The sequence below is a fragment of the Theropithecus gelada genome, chromosome X (assembly GCF_003255815.1).
Source record: "Theropithecus gelada isolate Dixy chromosome X, Tgel_1.0, whole genome shotgun sequence".
Lineage (NCBI taxonomy): Eukaryota > Metazoa > Chordata > Mammalia > Primates > Cercopithecidae > Theropithecus > Theropithecus gelada.
The window spans coordinates 35,181,516-35,198,578 of record NC_037689.1 but is presented as its reverse complement, the minus strand read 5'-3'; the positions used below and the strand labels follow the sequence as shown (position 1 = coordinate 35,198,578).

The 17,063-nt window shown below is 42.2% G+C and overlaps 1 protein-coding gene and 1 pseudogene across 3 annotated transcripts in view; both read right to left on the bottom strand.

The window, feature by feature from the left end:
• Positions 1-15,989, bottom strand: part of EGFL6 (EGF like domain multiple 6) — a 64,538-nt gene extending 48,549 nt beyond the window's left edge. For all 3 annotated transcript variants that reach the window (XM_025373290.1, XM_025373291.1, XM_025373292.1), the window contains exon 1: positions 15,636-15,989. In XM_025373290.1, coding sequence (XP_025229075.1) covers positions 15,636-15,709 — 74 coding nt within the window. In that variant the 5' untranslated portion in view covers positions 15,710-15,989. The remainder of the gene's footprint in view (positions 1-15,635) is intronic.
• On the bottom strand, positions 10,203-10,868 carry LOC112616298 (annotated as a pseudogene).
• Positions 15,990-17,063: the final 1,074 nt, after the last annotated feature.

Sequence of the window (17,063 nt, the reverse complement as noted above, 5' to 3'; positions counted from 1 at the left end):
AATGTCTATTCAGGTCCTTTGCCCATGTTTTAATTGGGTTATTTGTTTTGATGTTTTTAAGACTTGAACACAAGATTGAAATTTGTCGATAAAAACAAGTGTCCTCACACCTTGGTTAAAAAAACCCTTCCACATGGATACACAGTAAGTCCATTTCTTAACCACACACGTCTGTGACAAACCTTGATAAAGCACTACAATTTGCTTTCACCTCTTCCTTTAACAACATGAAGCTGATGCCTGGGGGAGCAGAATGGAGAGAGGAACTAACCTTGCCTGGGAAAGAGGAGGAAAATGTCCAGGGTAGGTGACATTTGAGTTGGATTTCAAAAGAAAACACGATGAAAGAAAAGCTGTATAGGGGGAAATTCTGCCTTTGGAATTTTAATTTCATATTTTTATAAGAAATGTGGGGTTCATTTAATTAGAATTCAATGTAGCAACAAAATCTTAGAGATGATCTGTCAACTTCTTGACTGAAGGTTTGCAAGCAATATGCTCCCCAATCACAATAGGAAGGATCTTACCTATTTCCTGATGCCAAAAAAAAATCAGTATAATCCTCAATAGGGCATTAATATGTATGGAGTATAGTGCTAGGTGCTGAGGATTCACTTATAATCCTGGCATAGAGGGTCCCCTACTCATGAGCTTTTAGTCAAGGGGTTCAGGGTAACAGAGGCACTCAATATATTCAGTCTATTACAGAAGCTTAAATCAAAGAAACATAATCCAGTCTAAGGGGTCCCAGATGTTCCCTTTGAAGGTGCAAACTTTAAATTAGACTTAAGACAAACAGGGTTCAACCACATAAAGTGAAAGAATATTACAGGCAAAGGGAATAGAATGAGTGCAGACTAAGAGGTAAAAGACACCATGCTTGTGCTTGAGGAATGAGTAGATGACCAGAGGATTAGAATAAAGGCAGGGAGAAGTAAGCTTGCGAAAGATGAGCCCCAAGAAGTGGGCAGAGGCTACATCACAGAGGGTCTTGTGAATCAAGTTAGGGCTTTGGGTTTTACATCTCAATGGCAATAGAACAGCATTGAAGGGTTTTAAGTAGGAATGTTATTTGATAAGGTTTTTCTTTTGAAAAATATTACCACGAAAGCAGTCTGGAAGATAGACTGGAGGGAGACAGAACGGAAGAAAAGATACCAGTTGGCTCAGAAGACAGATTCTGGTTGCTTGGACTGCAGCAGTAGCAGTGGAGGTAAGGAGAAATGAATGGCATCAAAGTGGGACTGAAAGATTTGGTAATGGATTAGAGTCAATTCATTCATTCAACAAGTATTTATTGAGTGCCTATAATGTATCAGACACTGGGCTAGTTTCCAGAAGTTCATCAGCAAACAAAAGGGAAATAAGATTTCTGTCCTTGTGGAGCTTATATCCTAGTCGATTGGATATAGAGTGTCAGAGGGATGCACCATCGAGTAGCCTGTATTTCTGGAATGAGGAATACAGGTGGAGGAACATGTTCAGGAATAGGATAGATGATGAATTCTCTTTGGCACATGCTGATTTTGAGTACTCATTAGACGGACAACCTAGAAGAGATGTTGAGTAGGATGTTGGATATTTGGGTGAAGAGTTCAGGAAGCAGAACTATATTTGGGAATCATCTGCAGGTAGATGGTAACTGATTCTACAGAAGTGGATGCAGTGTAAGAAAAGAAGGAGGCTTAGGGCACAGTCCCAAGGACACTAGCATGTAAGAGATGGACCAAAGAGCAGGAAGGTCCAGAAAGAGGCCCAGGCAATGCTCAGAGGAACACCAGGTTAGTACATTGTCAGGAAAGCCAAATGAGGAGAGTTTTTCTAGTAAAAGAGTGAGATCAACTCTGAATGTTGAGAGGCTGCATAACCTGTTGGTCAGTACTATGGTCTCCTTCCTGGATTTGAATTCTGGCTCTACTATATATTAACTCTGACCTTCAGCGAGTTACTTTCTCTTTCTATGCATTAGCTATCTCTTTTCTAAAACAGGGAAAACAACAGTATTTACCTTAAGGGTATTCGTGATAATGAAATCATTAAATACATGAAAAGGGCTTTGAATGGTAACTAACACAGTAAATGCTCCCTAATTGATTGCTTTTATTATTAGTAGTAGTAGGATTATTATCATCAGATGTGTTGACCTTCAGAGGAGAGCCATGTTTCCCACAGAAGGACCTGCCTTAGTATCCCTGCCATGCTCAGTCATTGGTGGGAGCAGCCTGTGGGAGTTGCAGCCTCACTTAAAAGTGGTGCTGGATTTCCAAGAGTAGAGTAGTTGGGACCCTGGGTCAATTATGCTCCCTGCAGTTGGATGTCTGCGAGGCGCATCCTCATAGCTGCCACAGGTTCCATGTGACTTTTCTTTTTTATGTTTGTAGGAATAAATTTTCACTGTAAGGGGAGATTATCATAGAATTTCACCTTAAAGAAAGTTACCTTAGATATCATCTGGTTCCAACCTATCATTTTGTGCATGAAGAAACTAAGGCCAAGAAAAACTGAGGATTTCATTGGTATTAGAAGTCAGAGGAGAACACACTTCACCAAACTATTCACCTACTCATTTATCCATTTGTCTACCCAAAATTTATTAAGTAACTACATACATCAGACACTGTACTAGGAACTGAGACTATAGGAGGTATATGAGAGAAGCCCCATTATACTCCAACATATGACCCTACCAAAGGGGCAAGTTCTCAGGAGCTAGGGGGAGATATGGAAGTTAGTACATTGGGATGGTAGGTGAGTGGTGTTCTGGAGGAAATGGGGCTCAATATGAATGGAACTTTGCCTGGAGAAGTGGGAGGAGGCTGTGTGGTGGGGAAGGTTTTCCAGGCAGAAAAAATAGCCTGTGCCAAGGACAGCACCATTAAGAACATGAGGAGTTGGTGGCCTCAAAATTTGAGTGTAGATCGTGGTGTGTGTTAGAAGCAGAGGAGTGAGAAGGGCAGCAGGGGAATGGTGGGATTAAGAAGGAGCAGTGAAACAGCAGGGGCTCTAAAGAAAAAGGCCTGTGTCCCTCCTGCAGGCTCCAGACAGTGACAGGTGGATTTTAAGCAGTTGGAAATATCAAAAATTTTGTAATACACAAAACAGCCTCCTTAGAAGTAGGATGAGCTCACTAAGCTTGAACAAGATTTCTGAAACAGTTAGATGTGAAATCACACGAAACCAAATTGAAATTTGTTGAAATCTGATATTTTTAAAAAGCCTAATCAGAAACCAGCCGAGAGTGCTTGGTACAGGTGGTCAAACCCACTTCATATGTACCAGTCAAAGTAAATTACTTGGGATTGCAAAGAATACTGCCCAGGATTAACTAACAGGAGAAAGTTACCAAAAGATAAAATTCATATACTGTTTACACATTACCACAACTCTCCAGAGAAATCCTCATTTTTCTCAGTCTTTATTTCTTTCACATGCCTGCTTTCAGGTGAAAAGGTGAAACTGAGAAATCTGAGGTGTATTAATTTCTCCCAAATCATTGTTTCTGATATTGTGTGAAGTGTCACTTATAAATCTCCCCCAAATGTTAATGACTAACACTTGGGCCATCAAAAATTTATTAACTTTGTTAATAAATTAAGATTTCTTATCCACTGTAAGGAATTCCCTTCCCAGTCACAAAAGCATCTTAGTTTTATAGTTCTGTTGAAAGATATAGGAGATTTGCCATCAAATCCATATCAGTCTCATTTGTTAAAAAACGGAAGTAATTGTTGTTTAAGAATCAACTTAGCCAGGTGTAATGGCTCACGCCTGTAATCCCAGCACTTTGGGAGGCCGAGGCAGGTGGATAACGAGGTCAGGAGATCGAGATCATCCTGGCTAACATGGTGAAACCCCATCTCTACTAAAAATACAAAAAGTTAGCCAGGCGTGGTGGCAGGCACCTGTAGTCCCAGCTACTTGGGAGGCTGAGGTAGGAGAATGGTGTGAACCCGGGAGGCGGAGCGCACAGTGAGCCAAGATCTCACCACTGCACTCCAGTCTGGGTGACAGAGCGAGACTCCATCTCAAAAAAAAAAAAAAAAATCTAATTTTGGACTGTACTAATCCCATCAACATCCTCTGCCACCTTGGAAGGTCTAGATGGACTGGCCAGCTTCTCTCTCATTCACTCACTCTCTCTCTGTCTCTTCTAAACAATATTTTCACACATGAGGCTCAGGGAACTGAGTCTTGAGACGGGAAATGCTAATATAGGTGAAGAAGTCTCTGTGGAGTAGAAGCCCTGAGCTGTGGGAGTCTGAGCTAAATGCTGAATTGCCCAGTTTCTTTAATGCCTTACACAGCTTGCTGTCTACACTGATCAAATTAATCAGAAAATCACCATCTCCACAGCTGAAGTTAATTTAAAAACATTCCAGGGATTGTGTAAGTAGTGTAGTATTTCTTCATAGGATTCCTTATTTTCTGCAAAAATATACTATGCCAGAATTCTTAGTATGTTTGTTTATGGTCAGGTTCCAGGAAACTTCATGATATTCTCCAAGACAAATTGAGAAATTAAACTTCTTTTGCCGATGTTTAAATACATTTAAATATTGCCACACAAATGTAATAAAAGATTTTCTAAATAGGGATGACAAGGTCCAGCCATGAAGATTTTTGTTGGTGGTGGTTTTGATTTTTGTTTTGTTTTTATCATAGCTCCCAGTATGGCAAGTTCATTGTACCTAGCCAGTTAAAATTAAGTCTGGGTTCTCATCTACCTTCAAGAAACAGAGTACAAGTCCAGTGGGCCCAGGGATACCCCAAGACATCTCACTTTCCCAGATGTGTAGGGGCTTATGTGTCCAGTAGAAAACTTGCCTGGGTTATAAAGCTCTTCTATACTAGTGTGTGTTGATGTGTCTTCAAATTTATAATGCCATGACTGGTAGGGATAGTAGTAAACTTCAGGCAAAAGTTGGAACTTTCCATTGCTTCCTCTATTTCCCTCATTTATCTTCTAAGCTCAGGAGTTATGTGGAGATTGGGGATGGGGAGTGTCTTGGTTTTGGCTACCCCAGAAGCAGACCATAAGACAAGAATTTGCATGGAAGTGGTTTACTTAGGAGGTGAAGGAAATGCTGATAAAGGAGTGGGGAAGTGAGACTAGGAAGGGAAGGCAGTCAATAAAGCAAGTGTTATCAAGACAGCTACATTTATTCTCCATCTCATTCATTCATTCATTCATAGTAAGCATGGGGGAGAATGATATAAGATGGAAGACGGAGTTAGAAAAGTAGTCAAAGTCTAGATCAAGCAGAGCCATTTATGTCATTTTAAGTAGAATGAATTTTATTCTTAATCTGGTGCGAAGTCACTGAAAAGTTTTAAGAAGAGGGCTGACATGGTCTAATTTAAATGTTAAGAGGAACACTTTGGAGCATGGACTAGAGGGAGCAAAAGAAAAAGTAAAAGGAAGCTATTGTGGTGGTTCAGGTGAGAGATAATAGTGGTGTAGCTGGATGATGGTAGGCAGGGGCAGAGAGTGGGGATAGAAGGAGATGGACTTGAGACATGGTTTGTAACAGGACTTAGTAGCAGATGTAATACAAGTGGGGAGGAAGAGCCCCACCTGTCAGCAATGATACCCCAGTTTTTGGCTTGAGCAAGTTTGGATGCTGTTTGTTCTGGGGTGGGGAGAAAGAGTGAAGTGGAGAGAAGCAAGTTCTGAATAATGATCAAGAGTTCAGTTTTGGATGTCTTAGGCTCAGTGAGACATCTCAATGAATAGGTCAAGAATGCAGCAGAAAGAGGCTGGGGCTTGAGATTCACATTTTGAAGATGTGAATATATATATAGATGGCATTGAAAGTGCTAGGACTGGGAAGATAACCTGGAGAGTATAAATAAGAAAGAAAATAGGGTCAGAGATTAATCTCTGTGGAAATACAGCACTTTAAATCCTGTTGAAGAACAGAAGAGTAACCAGTGTGGATGAAGGCAAACCAGAATGTGTTGTATGCTGTGATGATTTTAAAATATGTCCATAAATTATCTGATGCTTATCCTTTCAAAAGGTGAAGTTTAATTCCCCTCCTTTTATGTGGGGTTGTACTTAGTGACTGACATCTAACAAAGAATACTGTGGGAGTGATCAGGGTAACTTCTGAAATTGGGACACAGAAGGCATTGTAGCTTCCTCCTTGTTCTCTCTCTTGGATTAGTCACTATGGGGGAAGTCAGCTAACAGTTGTGAGAACATTCAAACAGCCCTATGGACAGGTCCACATAGAGAGAAGCTGAGGCCTTCTGCCAACAGCCATGTGAGTATACCATCTTGGAAGCAGATCCTCCAGCCAGAGTCAAGATGTCAGATGACTATAGCATTGATCAACAACTTGATTGCAACCTTGTGAAAAACTCCAAGCCCAAGCAGTGTGGCGATTCCTCAAAGAACTAAAAACAGAACGACTATTTGACCCAGCAATCCCATTTCTGGGTATATACCCAAGGGAATATAAATCATTGTACCATCAAGACATATGCACACAATGTGCATTGCAGCACTATTCACAATAGCAAAGACATGGAATCAACCTAAATACTCATCAGTCATAGACTGGATAGAGAAACTATGGTACACATTCACCATGGAATACTATGCAGCCATAAAAAGAGTGAGATCATATCCTTTGCAAGAACATGGGTGGAGCTGGAGGCCATTATACTTAGCAAACTCATGCAGGAACAGAAAACCAAATACTGCATGTTCTCACTTATAAGTGGGAGCTAAATAATGAGAATCAATGGGCACAAAGAGGGGAACAACAGACACCAGGGTCTATTTGAGAGTGGAGGGTAGGAGGAGGGAGAGGATCAGAAAAAATACCTATTGGATACTAGGGTTAGTACCTGGGTCACAAAATAATCTGTAAAACCACCCCCCATGACATGAATTTATCTGTATAACAAACCTGCACAGGTACCTGAACCTAAAATAAGAATTAAAAACTCCAAGCCCTTTTGCTATGAATCTAAAACTGCTCTAAAAAATGTCTTAAAAAACCCCCAAGCCCCATCTAGCTAAGCTACTCCTGAATTCCTGAATCATAGAAAATGTGTGAAATAATAAATGTTGCTTTGAGCCACTAAATTTTGAAGTATTCTGTTGCGTAGCAATAGATAACTAATAAATGTGGTATCCAGAAACCAAGCAAAGAGTATGCTGAAGAGCAAGGTGATGAACTTTGTTGATGTTTGTTGCTTTGGTATGTTAATTTTGTACTTATATTCATTAAATCTGAGATATCATGGATTATAAGCATACTATTATTATGTACATTAGAAAAGAAAAATGCTGCCAATTAAACTAAACTATAACTCATTAGCTTAATAATTCTGTGCAATTATGTCATAATTCTGTGCATGAATTAGTCACGATCATGTCAACTTTAAAGAACACAGAGCCTGCAATGGCCTGTTTGCTCGCTACTGCTCTCAGAACCAAGTCCAAACTCCTTGGCTCAGTGTACTGGGCTCCTCACAGCCTGATTCCAGCCTGCCTTCTTTGCCTCTTGGCAGCCACCAGGCTTATGGTCTAAGATTCTGGCCAGTCCATTTTCTGTATCTTGGGCTGATGCCCTCCTTATGCATTCTTTTTGCAGGTATGTATCTATCCATCCATTCATTTACTCTTATGCAATACCTACTGGGAATTAAGCATTGGAATGTTTGCTTTCTATGCCCATGTTATATCAGGTGGGCTCACATTTGCTCCATAAGAACAGTATAAGTGTCATCCACTGTATTCAGTTTTCTCTGATTCTCTCATGTGGACTTAGTTTCTCTCTTATCTGTATTCTGTGGAATGTTTTATATGTTTTTACATATATATATATGCCCTATATAAACTTATAGTTTTATATGTTTATACATATGCATGTAAACATATACTCATTCTTTGAAATGCTGTACTCTGTGTGTGTGTGTGTGTGTATATATATATATATACACACACTTATTCTTTATATACAAATAACATTATTTGCCTCTCCATCCCCCTTCCTTGGTCACTTATTGATTTACCTAACTTTTAATTCAACACCTACTATGTGCCAGGCACTGGACTAGAACCTGGACTTATATCCTTCTTCCCTGGCATCCCTGGCCAAAAAGGAAAGAAAGACATTTTGATGGCCCTATGAAGTTGTCTGGTGAGGGAGGCAGTAGATATGAATCTCTGGCATTCAGAAGAATGTTTGGGCACATCAACTGTTCAGTTAATGTTGCATTAAACTGAATTAATTTTAACACTTTCAATAATGTTTTTTCACAAACAAGACCTTCACATTGAAAACAGGTCAGTTATTAAAACTTACCCACTGGGACCCAGCAAGTTAACTGATGAAACTAGAAGTACTACTGATCTCTCTGGATAAAACATTTCATGAAAAGTGACTTAATCATCCTTGGGAAACACCATGGCTTTTTAATCTGTCACTTGTTCAATGTGAGATTCTGGGCAAATCATTTAACAATCTATTCTTTTGAAATTCAGTTTACTCATCTATATAATTGGAGATGTGATCTGTAATTTACACATGGTCAACATTGCCAGTGGGACCTCAATCTCTGTTCTCCCCTTCTTTCTTAGTAATAAGACCCCCATTACATAGCCACTCAGAATATAGGCTACATTTCCCAGCCTTCACTTCAATAATATGTGGCCATGGAACTAAGTTCTGGCCAATGGGACATAAACAGAAGTGCCATGTGTAACACTTCCAGGATGTGGCTGTGAAGGGAGGATGATGTTCTTCATTTATTTCCTCTTATTGGCTGGTGATATAGATGTGATATTTGTCTCTCAAATCTCAGATTTAAATGTAATCCTCAAAGTTGGAGGTGGGGCCCAGCAGGAGGTGACTGGATCATGAGGGTGGATTTCTCATGAATGGTTCAGCACCATCACCTTGGTGTTGTCCTCATGGTAGTGAGTTCTCATGAGATCTGGTTGTTTTAAAGTGTATAAATGTGTGGCACCTTCCCCCGCCCTTGCTCCTGCTTTTGCCATCTGAGACACCTGCTCCCCCTTCACTTTCCGCCATGATTGGAAGCTTCCTGAGGCCTCACCAGAGGCAGAAGCCACTATGCTTCCTGTAAATCCTGCAGAACGGTGAGCCAATTAAACCTCTTTTCTTTATAAATTACCCAGTCTCAGGTATTTATAGCAATGCAAGAACGGCCCAACACGGCTGAAATTTGGACATGTTTGCTGAAGCTCAAGAAGCCATCTTAGGCTACAAGGGGAGGACCTTCTGATGAACCCATAAAATGGCAGCATCTGGGTCCCTGACTCCATGGAGAGCCAGCTATATCAGCTCAACTACCCACACCTTTGTGAAAGAGAAACACATGTCTATCTTGCTTAAGCCAAGGTTATTTGAGTTTTCTATCACTTACAGCCAATTCTGAAGGATCAAAAAGCAATGTTGCCACGCTAATTGGCTGCTACAAGCCCATTATCCATATTCTGACATTTCCTGCTTAAAACCCCCAATGTCAAATAGCTTGTGAGGCTGGTTTTCAGTTTGCATTGAACTGAAAATAAAGATCAGGTGGACTTTTGTTCTTTGATCCCATGCGGTTTCTATATTTTCTGAATGTACCTTACGTTATTAGTTTGCTAGTGCTGCCATAACAAAGTACTACAGACTGGGTGGCTTAAACAACACACATTTATTCTCTCACAGTTCTGGAGGCTGGAAGACCAAGATCAAGGTGTTGGTAGGGTTGGTTTCCCCCAAAGCCTCTGTCCTTGGCTTGTAGATGGCTGTCTTCTTTTGTGTCCATACATGGTCTTTCCTCTGTGTGTGTCTGTGTCCTAATCTCCTCTTTTTGGTTTGTTTGTTTGTTTTTTGAGACAGAATTTCGCTCTTGTTGCCTAGGCTAGAGTGGAATGACATGTTCTCGACTCATCGCAATCTCCACCTCCCGGATTCAAGTGATTCTCCTGCCTCAACCTCCCAAGTAGCTGGGATTACAGACATGCGCCACCACGCCTGGCTAATTTTGTGTTTTTAGTAGAGATGGAGTTTCTCCATGTTGGTCAGGCTGGTCTCGAACTCCCAACCTCAGGTGATCTGCCTGCCTCAGTCTCCCAAAGTGCTGGGATTACAGGCATGAGCCAACATGCCCAGCCTGTTTGGATTTTTTAAATAAGCTTTGACAAGTTTTATTAAAGAACAATTTTGTATGGTTTACCTTTTACCAGTCTGTTATGGCATGCTTCTAATGATATCAGAATCATCTGGGTAAATGATACCTAGTGTGCAGAATATGTGGTATTTTCTGCATGCTGTGCACAATTTATTATTATTGCCACTGTAGTGATGGACACCAGTTTTGGCCAATATGCTGTAATAATGCTATTTCAGATTTCCTCGAAGCTGCACAATTGTTGGCAAGGATGACCAGTTTCACTTTGCCTTGTCTGATCATCTTCAGAGTCTTCTTGTACTCCAGCTACTCCAGCATGTATTTCTCACTTTTTTTTTTTTTTTTTTTTTTTTTTTTGAGACACAGTCTCGCTCTGTCACCCAGGCTGGAGTGCAGTGGCACAATCTTGGCTCACTTCAAGCTCTGCCTCCTGGGTTCACGTCATTCTCCTGCCTCAGCCTCCCAAGTAGCTGGGACTACAGGTACCTGCCACCGTGCCCAGCTAATTTTTTGCATTTTTTAGTAGAGACAGGGTTTCACCATGTTAGCCAGCTGACCTCATGATCTGCCTGCCTTGGCCTTCCAAAGTGCTGGGATTACAGGTGTGAGCCACCACGCCCGGCCATACTTTTCACTTTTCATAATGAGTTGGAGCCTACAGTTGATTGACTGCAGTGATTTTTTAAAATCTTTTTTGCAGCCACCATCTTCCTGTCTTAGATGTGGGAGGACCCCCAGCCAAGAGCATCCACCAAGATGGCTGGGGAGGGAGAAAGGCCCTAATCTCTTTTTATGACAGCAGTCATATTGGATAAGGACACACCATAATGAACTCATTTTAATTTACCTGCTCCTTTAAAGACCTTATCTCCAAATGTAATTACATTCTGAGGTACCGGGGTTAGGGCTTCACATACGAATCTTGAGGGAGTACACAATTCAGTCCACATCACCTCAGGACACCTGCATGTCCTGCCCCCACTGTCCTCAGAGGAGTTTTTGTCCTGAAATTTGTCACCAGGAGCACAAGTTCATCAGTGGTAGTTCCCTGTTTTATTGGGTCAGTGGCAAATAGTTGTTGGTGCATTGTGGAACCTGACCAGCCTCATTTCCTGATTCCTGAGAACTTTTTGTCTTGGCCGGAGCCGGCTCTTCCTGTGTGCACAGAAGCCTGAAAGGGCAGAACCCCCTTCCCCAGAAGCCCTCAACCAATGACTGTTGGGATTACAAACACCCCGGCTCCCTTGTCTTCAAGAGGGATAACTAGGATCTTGTGTTCTACTGTCTCCTAGAATTCCCCAGCAGGATTGACTCAGAGTGGTGACTTATTTTTACACTTCTTTCCCTTCTCTGTCCCACTTCCCCACTTCTCTACCAGAACTTCCTGGGGTCACCTCTCAAATAAACTACACACAGAGTCTGCTTCTGAGAAAATGTAAACTTAGAAAGGAAAGTGGTGATACTGGGTGGATGGAGCATTTACTCTACATATGTCCCTTGAATGTGCTGAACTAGAGTCAAGCTAAACAGGATCACTCATGATCATTTGTAAGAAAGTCCTTTGTAAAAATGTCAGCTTTTCTGTATTCACTTTTTTGAGGGAATAAATTTGGAATAGTGGGATGACACTGGTCTTAGAGCAGAAGACAAAATCGTATGTAATTCATGGGAAATCACCTAATTTCTTCAAGTTTCTCTGTTCCCTTCTCTATCGAATGAACACAATACCCATTTCTTAGGGTTGTTGAGAGAATTGATTGAAATAACATTGAAAATGGTTGACACTAGGGCCTCAATAATATTTGTTGAATGCCAATCTGATTTATGAAGACTAGGTAATATACTTATTTTCATTGTAATGTTTACATAACCTTGATTTATACTCATGAATTACATATAAATAGGACTTTAACACTTTCTAAGCCAGTGAAACTAATGAAATAAGACTGTCCAGAAATGATTTTTAAGTTGTAATTAGATGATTATTATTTCCTAGAAACACACAGCTCTTTAGTTTTTGATATAGTCTCACAAATTACGGTTTGAAGAATAAAGAAATAAATGATATACCAACCATTCAAAAATCACTAAAATCATGTTTAAAGATAAAATCTAGTCCATAGAAACAAGAACAACAGACTTACAGCTCAGGCTTCCTGTGAAAGGCTGAATAATGCATCCCCTACCCCACAGAGGTATACATTCTAATCCTCGAAACCTGTAAATGTTATCTTATATATCAAAAGGGACTTTCCAGATGTGATCAAGTGAGGGATCTTGCAACGAGAAGATTATCCTGAATTATCCAAGTGGGCCTGATATACTCACAAAGGTTCTTCTTAGGAGGAGGAAAACAAGGAAGAATCAGAGAGAAGGCAAGGTAACAAAGGAAAAAGAGATTATACCACAAGCTAAGGACTGTTGGCGGCCTCTAGAAGCTGGAAGAAGCAAGAAATGGATCCTACCCTGGAGCTTCCAGAAGAAACCAGTCCTGCCGATGCCTTAATCTTAGCCCCATAAGATTCATTATAGACTTCCGGCCTTCAGAACTGTAAGACAATAAACTTCTGTTGTTTTAAGCCATGGAATTTGTGGCCAATTTTTACAGTGGCACTTTGCTACCAGGGCTTTGAGAAGAATCAATTATCCACATAGCACGTGGTCTCTGTAAGTAAAGCCTCTCAGCAGGAACCTAGTCATTCCCTCCTCTCCCACATTATTTTTACTCGAATTCAGTAGAGAGAAAATATAAAACAGAAATATGTTGTAAGTAAGGAGTTGCTCCAAATGTTAATCTCCAGAATAGCAAAGTTAATAATATATTTATCTTAGGTACCCAAGACAAAAAGATCCCATTGTTAGGACTTAGAACACTCAAGATGGAGTTCAGATCAATAAATGTTCTAGACAAGCACTGTCCAATGGAAATAAACATATATGCCATTTAAAGTTTTCTAGTAGCCACATTTTTTAAATGTGAAAGAAACAGAAGCAATTAATTTTAATAATGATTTTATCTAATGCAGTATATCCACATTACCATTTCAACATGTAATCAATACTAAATGATTAGTGAGATAGTTCCTGTTCTTTTTCTTCCTACTACATCTTGAAAATTAGATGTGTATTTTATACGTTTTACAGCACATCTCAACTTGGACTGGCTATATTTCAGGTATTCAACAGCCACTTGGGGCTCCTGGTTACCATCTTTGCTGTATTGGACAGGTCTAGGGTATCTAAATAGTTCCAATACCCAAAGGACATAAAAAATATAAGGCAAGCCAAATTCTGAAGCTTAAGAGCAGGTATATGCATACAGCTAAAGATTTATTCATTTGATGAGTGTTGATTGTCTACTGTGTACTAAGTACCATTTAAGAAGCACATAATTTTCTAGGTTATAAAATCATAGTGCAGTGTTTCAATTAAAAAGAACTGATGCTTATACTGGAAATCTCTACACAGCAGCCAGTTTTTCCTATAAGTTGTGAAACCCCAGGAAATAACCAGTAGACACAGTTTTCTGCAATGGGTGCCTTGCCTTCTCTGTAAGTGTCTTATCCGTAATATGGAGTCTAGAGCTGATTAAACATGGGTCCTGGACATTCCTGAAGAGCTGACCACTTGACATTTCCAAGCATGTTGAGCAAATAATAAACACACCAGCTCATAAACTTGATAATCGTCCAAAGAAACTATGGTTCACATCTTGAAAACAGCAGAATTGCAGAATTCTGACATGGATTCTCCAGTTTAATATGCTTTGCTTTATCCAGGGGCTTTTGGCTTTTAATTTAATTTGGTGGTCCTTTGAAAGTGAAGCTCCTGGAGGTCAGTTTGCTGGCTGCTAAAGAACTATTAATCTCATCTCCAAATAGCATTTGGTCTTTTTAAAGCGGGCTTTCTAGCAATGCAAGAACCTCTAGCATTCAAGGAAAATGTGATTATGAGCAAATTTTATCTGCTTACATTTTTATCATGAAAAGGAAATTGAAACTTGCGATCATACATTCTAAGAACCTGGTTTGAGGTTTGTTCTGTTTGAACTTCAAAATCTCTTAATACCATGGCTAACTCTGATGAAATATTTTTTTCCTGTAAGTTAAACAAAGATAGGCAAACCTTCAAGAAGCCTGTACCAAACCAAAGCTCTTATCCTACTCTCCCCAGGAATCATCACTGAAAAATTTCTATAGTTCAGCAGTCTCCGCTGGGAGCAACTGTGCCCTCCAGGGACCTCGGGCAATATCCGAAACCTTTTTTGTGTTACCACAACTTGGTGGTGGGGGGGAGGGGGGAGAGGGGCTGGGGGTGGGGTCAAGGTTGCTACTAGTATCTAGTGGGTAGAAGCCACAGGTGCTGCTAAATATCCTACAATGCACAGGGCAGCACATCACCCCAACAAATAATTATCCAGCCCAGCCCAAAAGGCCAATAATGCTGCGGTGGAAAAACCATATTCTAGCGGACACCTAAGTAGAAAGCAAGACATCACAGTTAGAGAACCAGAAAACCTTCCGTTGCCGGAAGTCTGCCCTAGTGCCCTGGTGAAGAACAGAGACTTTGGGCCAGAATACCTAGGTTTGCACCCTGGCTCCATCTCTTACTGGCTGTGCTTCCTCAGGCAAATTACTTCACCTCTCTGTGCCTCGTTTTTCTCTTCTACAACACGGAGATGATGATAATAGTACATTACACACAGAGCCGTTATGAGCTTTGGTTAGGTTAATAGTCCTGAAGTGCTTAGAACAGTGCCAGGTCAACAGTCACCATGTAAGCGTGCATTTACTAAGCGTCTTTGACGATCTCTGGAAAAAAATGTTTCAGGTCTCAGCTAAGCTTAAGGGCAGTAGGGAACGGCTTCCGAGTCTGCATTGCCATAGCAAGAATGAGAATGGTTGTCATCTGACAACCGCGTCCTTCCTTTCCAGTTCATCAACCCTAATCAGAGAGCAGTTGAGGAGAGCAGCCCGGCTGGCTCAGCCCAAGAACAGTAAATGCTTTATCGTCCTCGGTTTCTTTCCCTCCTTCCCCAGCAAAACTAGCGACTGACAAGCACTTGGTGTCCTGTGAATAGAGTGGAAAACACAAAATCGCACAGATACAGAACTCACCCACCGACACGCATATTGGTCCAACCCTCACACACCTGCCCCTACAGCAGGTCTGCAGACCACCAAGCCCGCACGCACCCACGGGTCTGCGCCCAGAGCCTCCCTCCACCTGCAACAGCCAGGTGGGGCACAGCTGATGCAAAAGGAACTAACTAGGTGCAAAGCCCCGCCACAGGAGAGCAGGGAGGAAAGCCCGTGGGCGCTCCAGGCCTGGTATCCAGGTTAAATCCCGTCTCGGCGCGCACAGGCACACGTGCATATTCACACCCACACACGCGGGGGTGCCTGCAAAGACGTGGGGCCCCAAAGCGGGAGCTCAGGCCGGCGGTGGGGGGAAGCCAATCGCCAGACACTCACCTGGCCGCGTTCCCGAAACCACCTGCCACCCAGGGGAGCAGCAGCGGGAGCGCAAGGCTCCAGGGCAGAGGCATTCTCGCGCGGGTCCTCCCTTCTCCTCCTAGGCCCCCTCGGGAGGGCGCCGACCGGACCCCGTAGCAGCTGAGCCGCCGCCTCCTCTCTCCTCGGCCGCTCGGGTCCTCTGCTCCACTCGCAGTTACCGCGTGCTGTCCCTGCGGGCTGGGAGGGGAGGCCGGGCACCGCGGCAGGGGCGCTCGCGGCCTGGGGAGGGGCTGGGGGCGCCCTGACAAGCCTGGCCGACGCTCCTTTGCGGATGAAGCTGGACCGGGTGAGCGAGGGAGGGCGGGGCGGGCCGTGCACATCTGCTTGGGACCCGCCTCCAGCATGACCCGCGCATCCTCCGCGCGCTCTGTTCACCCAGAAACTTCCCCCAGATTCAGGTCAATTCACGTTTGTCAGAGTCACCATCTACGGCCATCTATTTCAGGCATGGGGCAGATTTCAGTGATACCTGCACTCCAGGACTTAAGAATTTAGTTGAGAAGTCGAAGCAGGATGGAAGGATGCAGGTTCCTAAGACACGCTCTCTCACTTCTCTTTGGGTTTTCACGTTCTCCCGGTTTTCTTCAGCAAACTGCAAATCATGGGATGCTAGAGCTGAAAGATCACTAAGTTCTGGGCAACCCTGTCATTTGGCAAGTAATCTCTCAGGCCCATTTGCAACAGCTTGCTTACATGGAAACCCAGATGATATCCCAATATAGTAACCAGTGCAGAAATTCATGGCAGAAACATGAATGCTATATGAATTCAGATTCATCTGGGTACTGACACATTCTTTGTTCTGACAACGTGTTACAGTAGAATGAATGACTGGTCCCTTTCTGTCCTTCCTACGTACACACCCTTTGGCTTCATGGTAGGGAGACACTATGACCCCACACCTTGGCTTTGGACTTGGCTGTGTGACTTGTTTGATCAATGGTTTAAGGGCAGAAAAGTTGCAGTGTTTCAGTTCCAAACCTAGGTCTTAACACACCTGACCTTCTATCATGGACACGAGAAGACCTTGCACCACCTAGCCTGGTGGTCCAAGGAGAATGAGAAACAGGTGAAAAAGCTACCTCGTCAATCTGCAGATCTATAGCTTGAAGCAGAGCTACTCTGTGAAGCCTCATGTATATTACCCAGTCCACATATATATGAATGAGCTCAGCTAAGGTCTCCTGGCACCAGCCAATCTACTGAGGCTTACTGTAATAGTCCTCTGACACACAGTGACCTGGTGTGAGAAATGAAATGAAAAAGGATACAGAGAAAGAGGAGGTTTGTCTTGTTTGGAAGTTTGATTCATGGTTTTATAGGCATATGCCTTAATTCTGGTCAATGAAATGTGAGAAGTAGGGAGGGGGAAGATTCTTGCTGCAG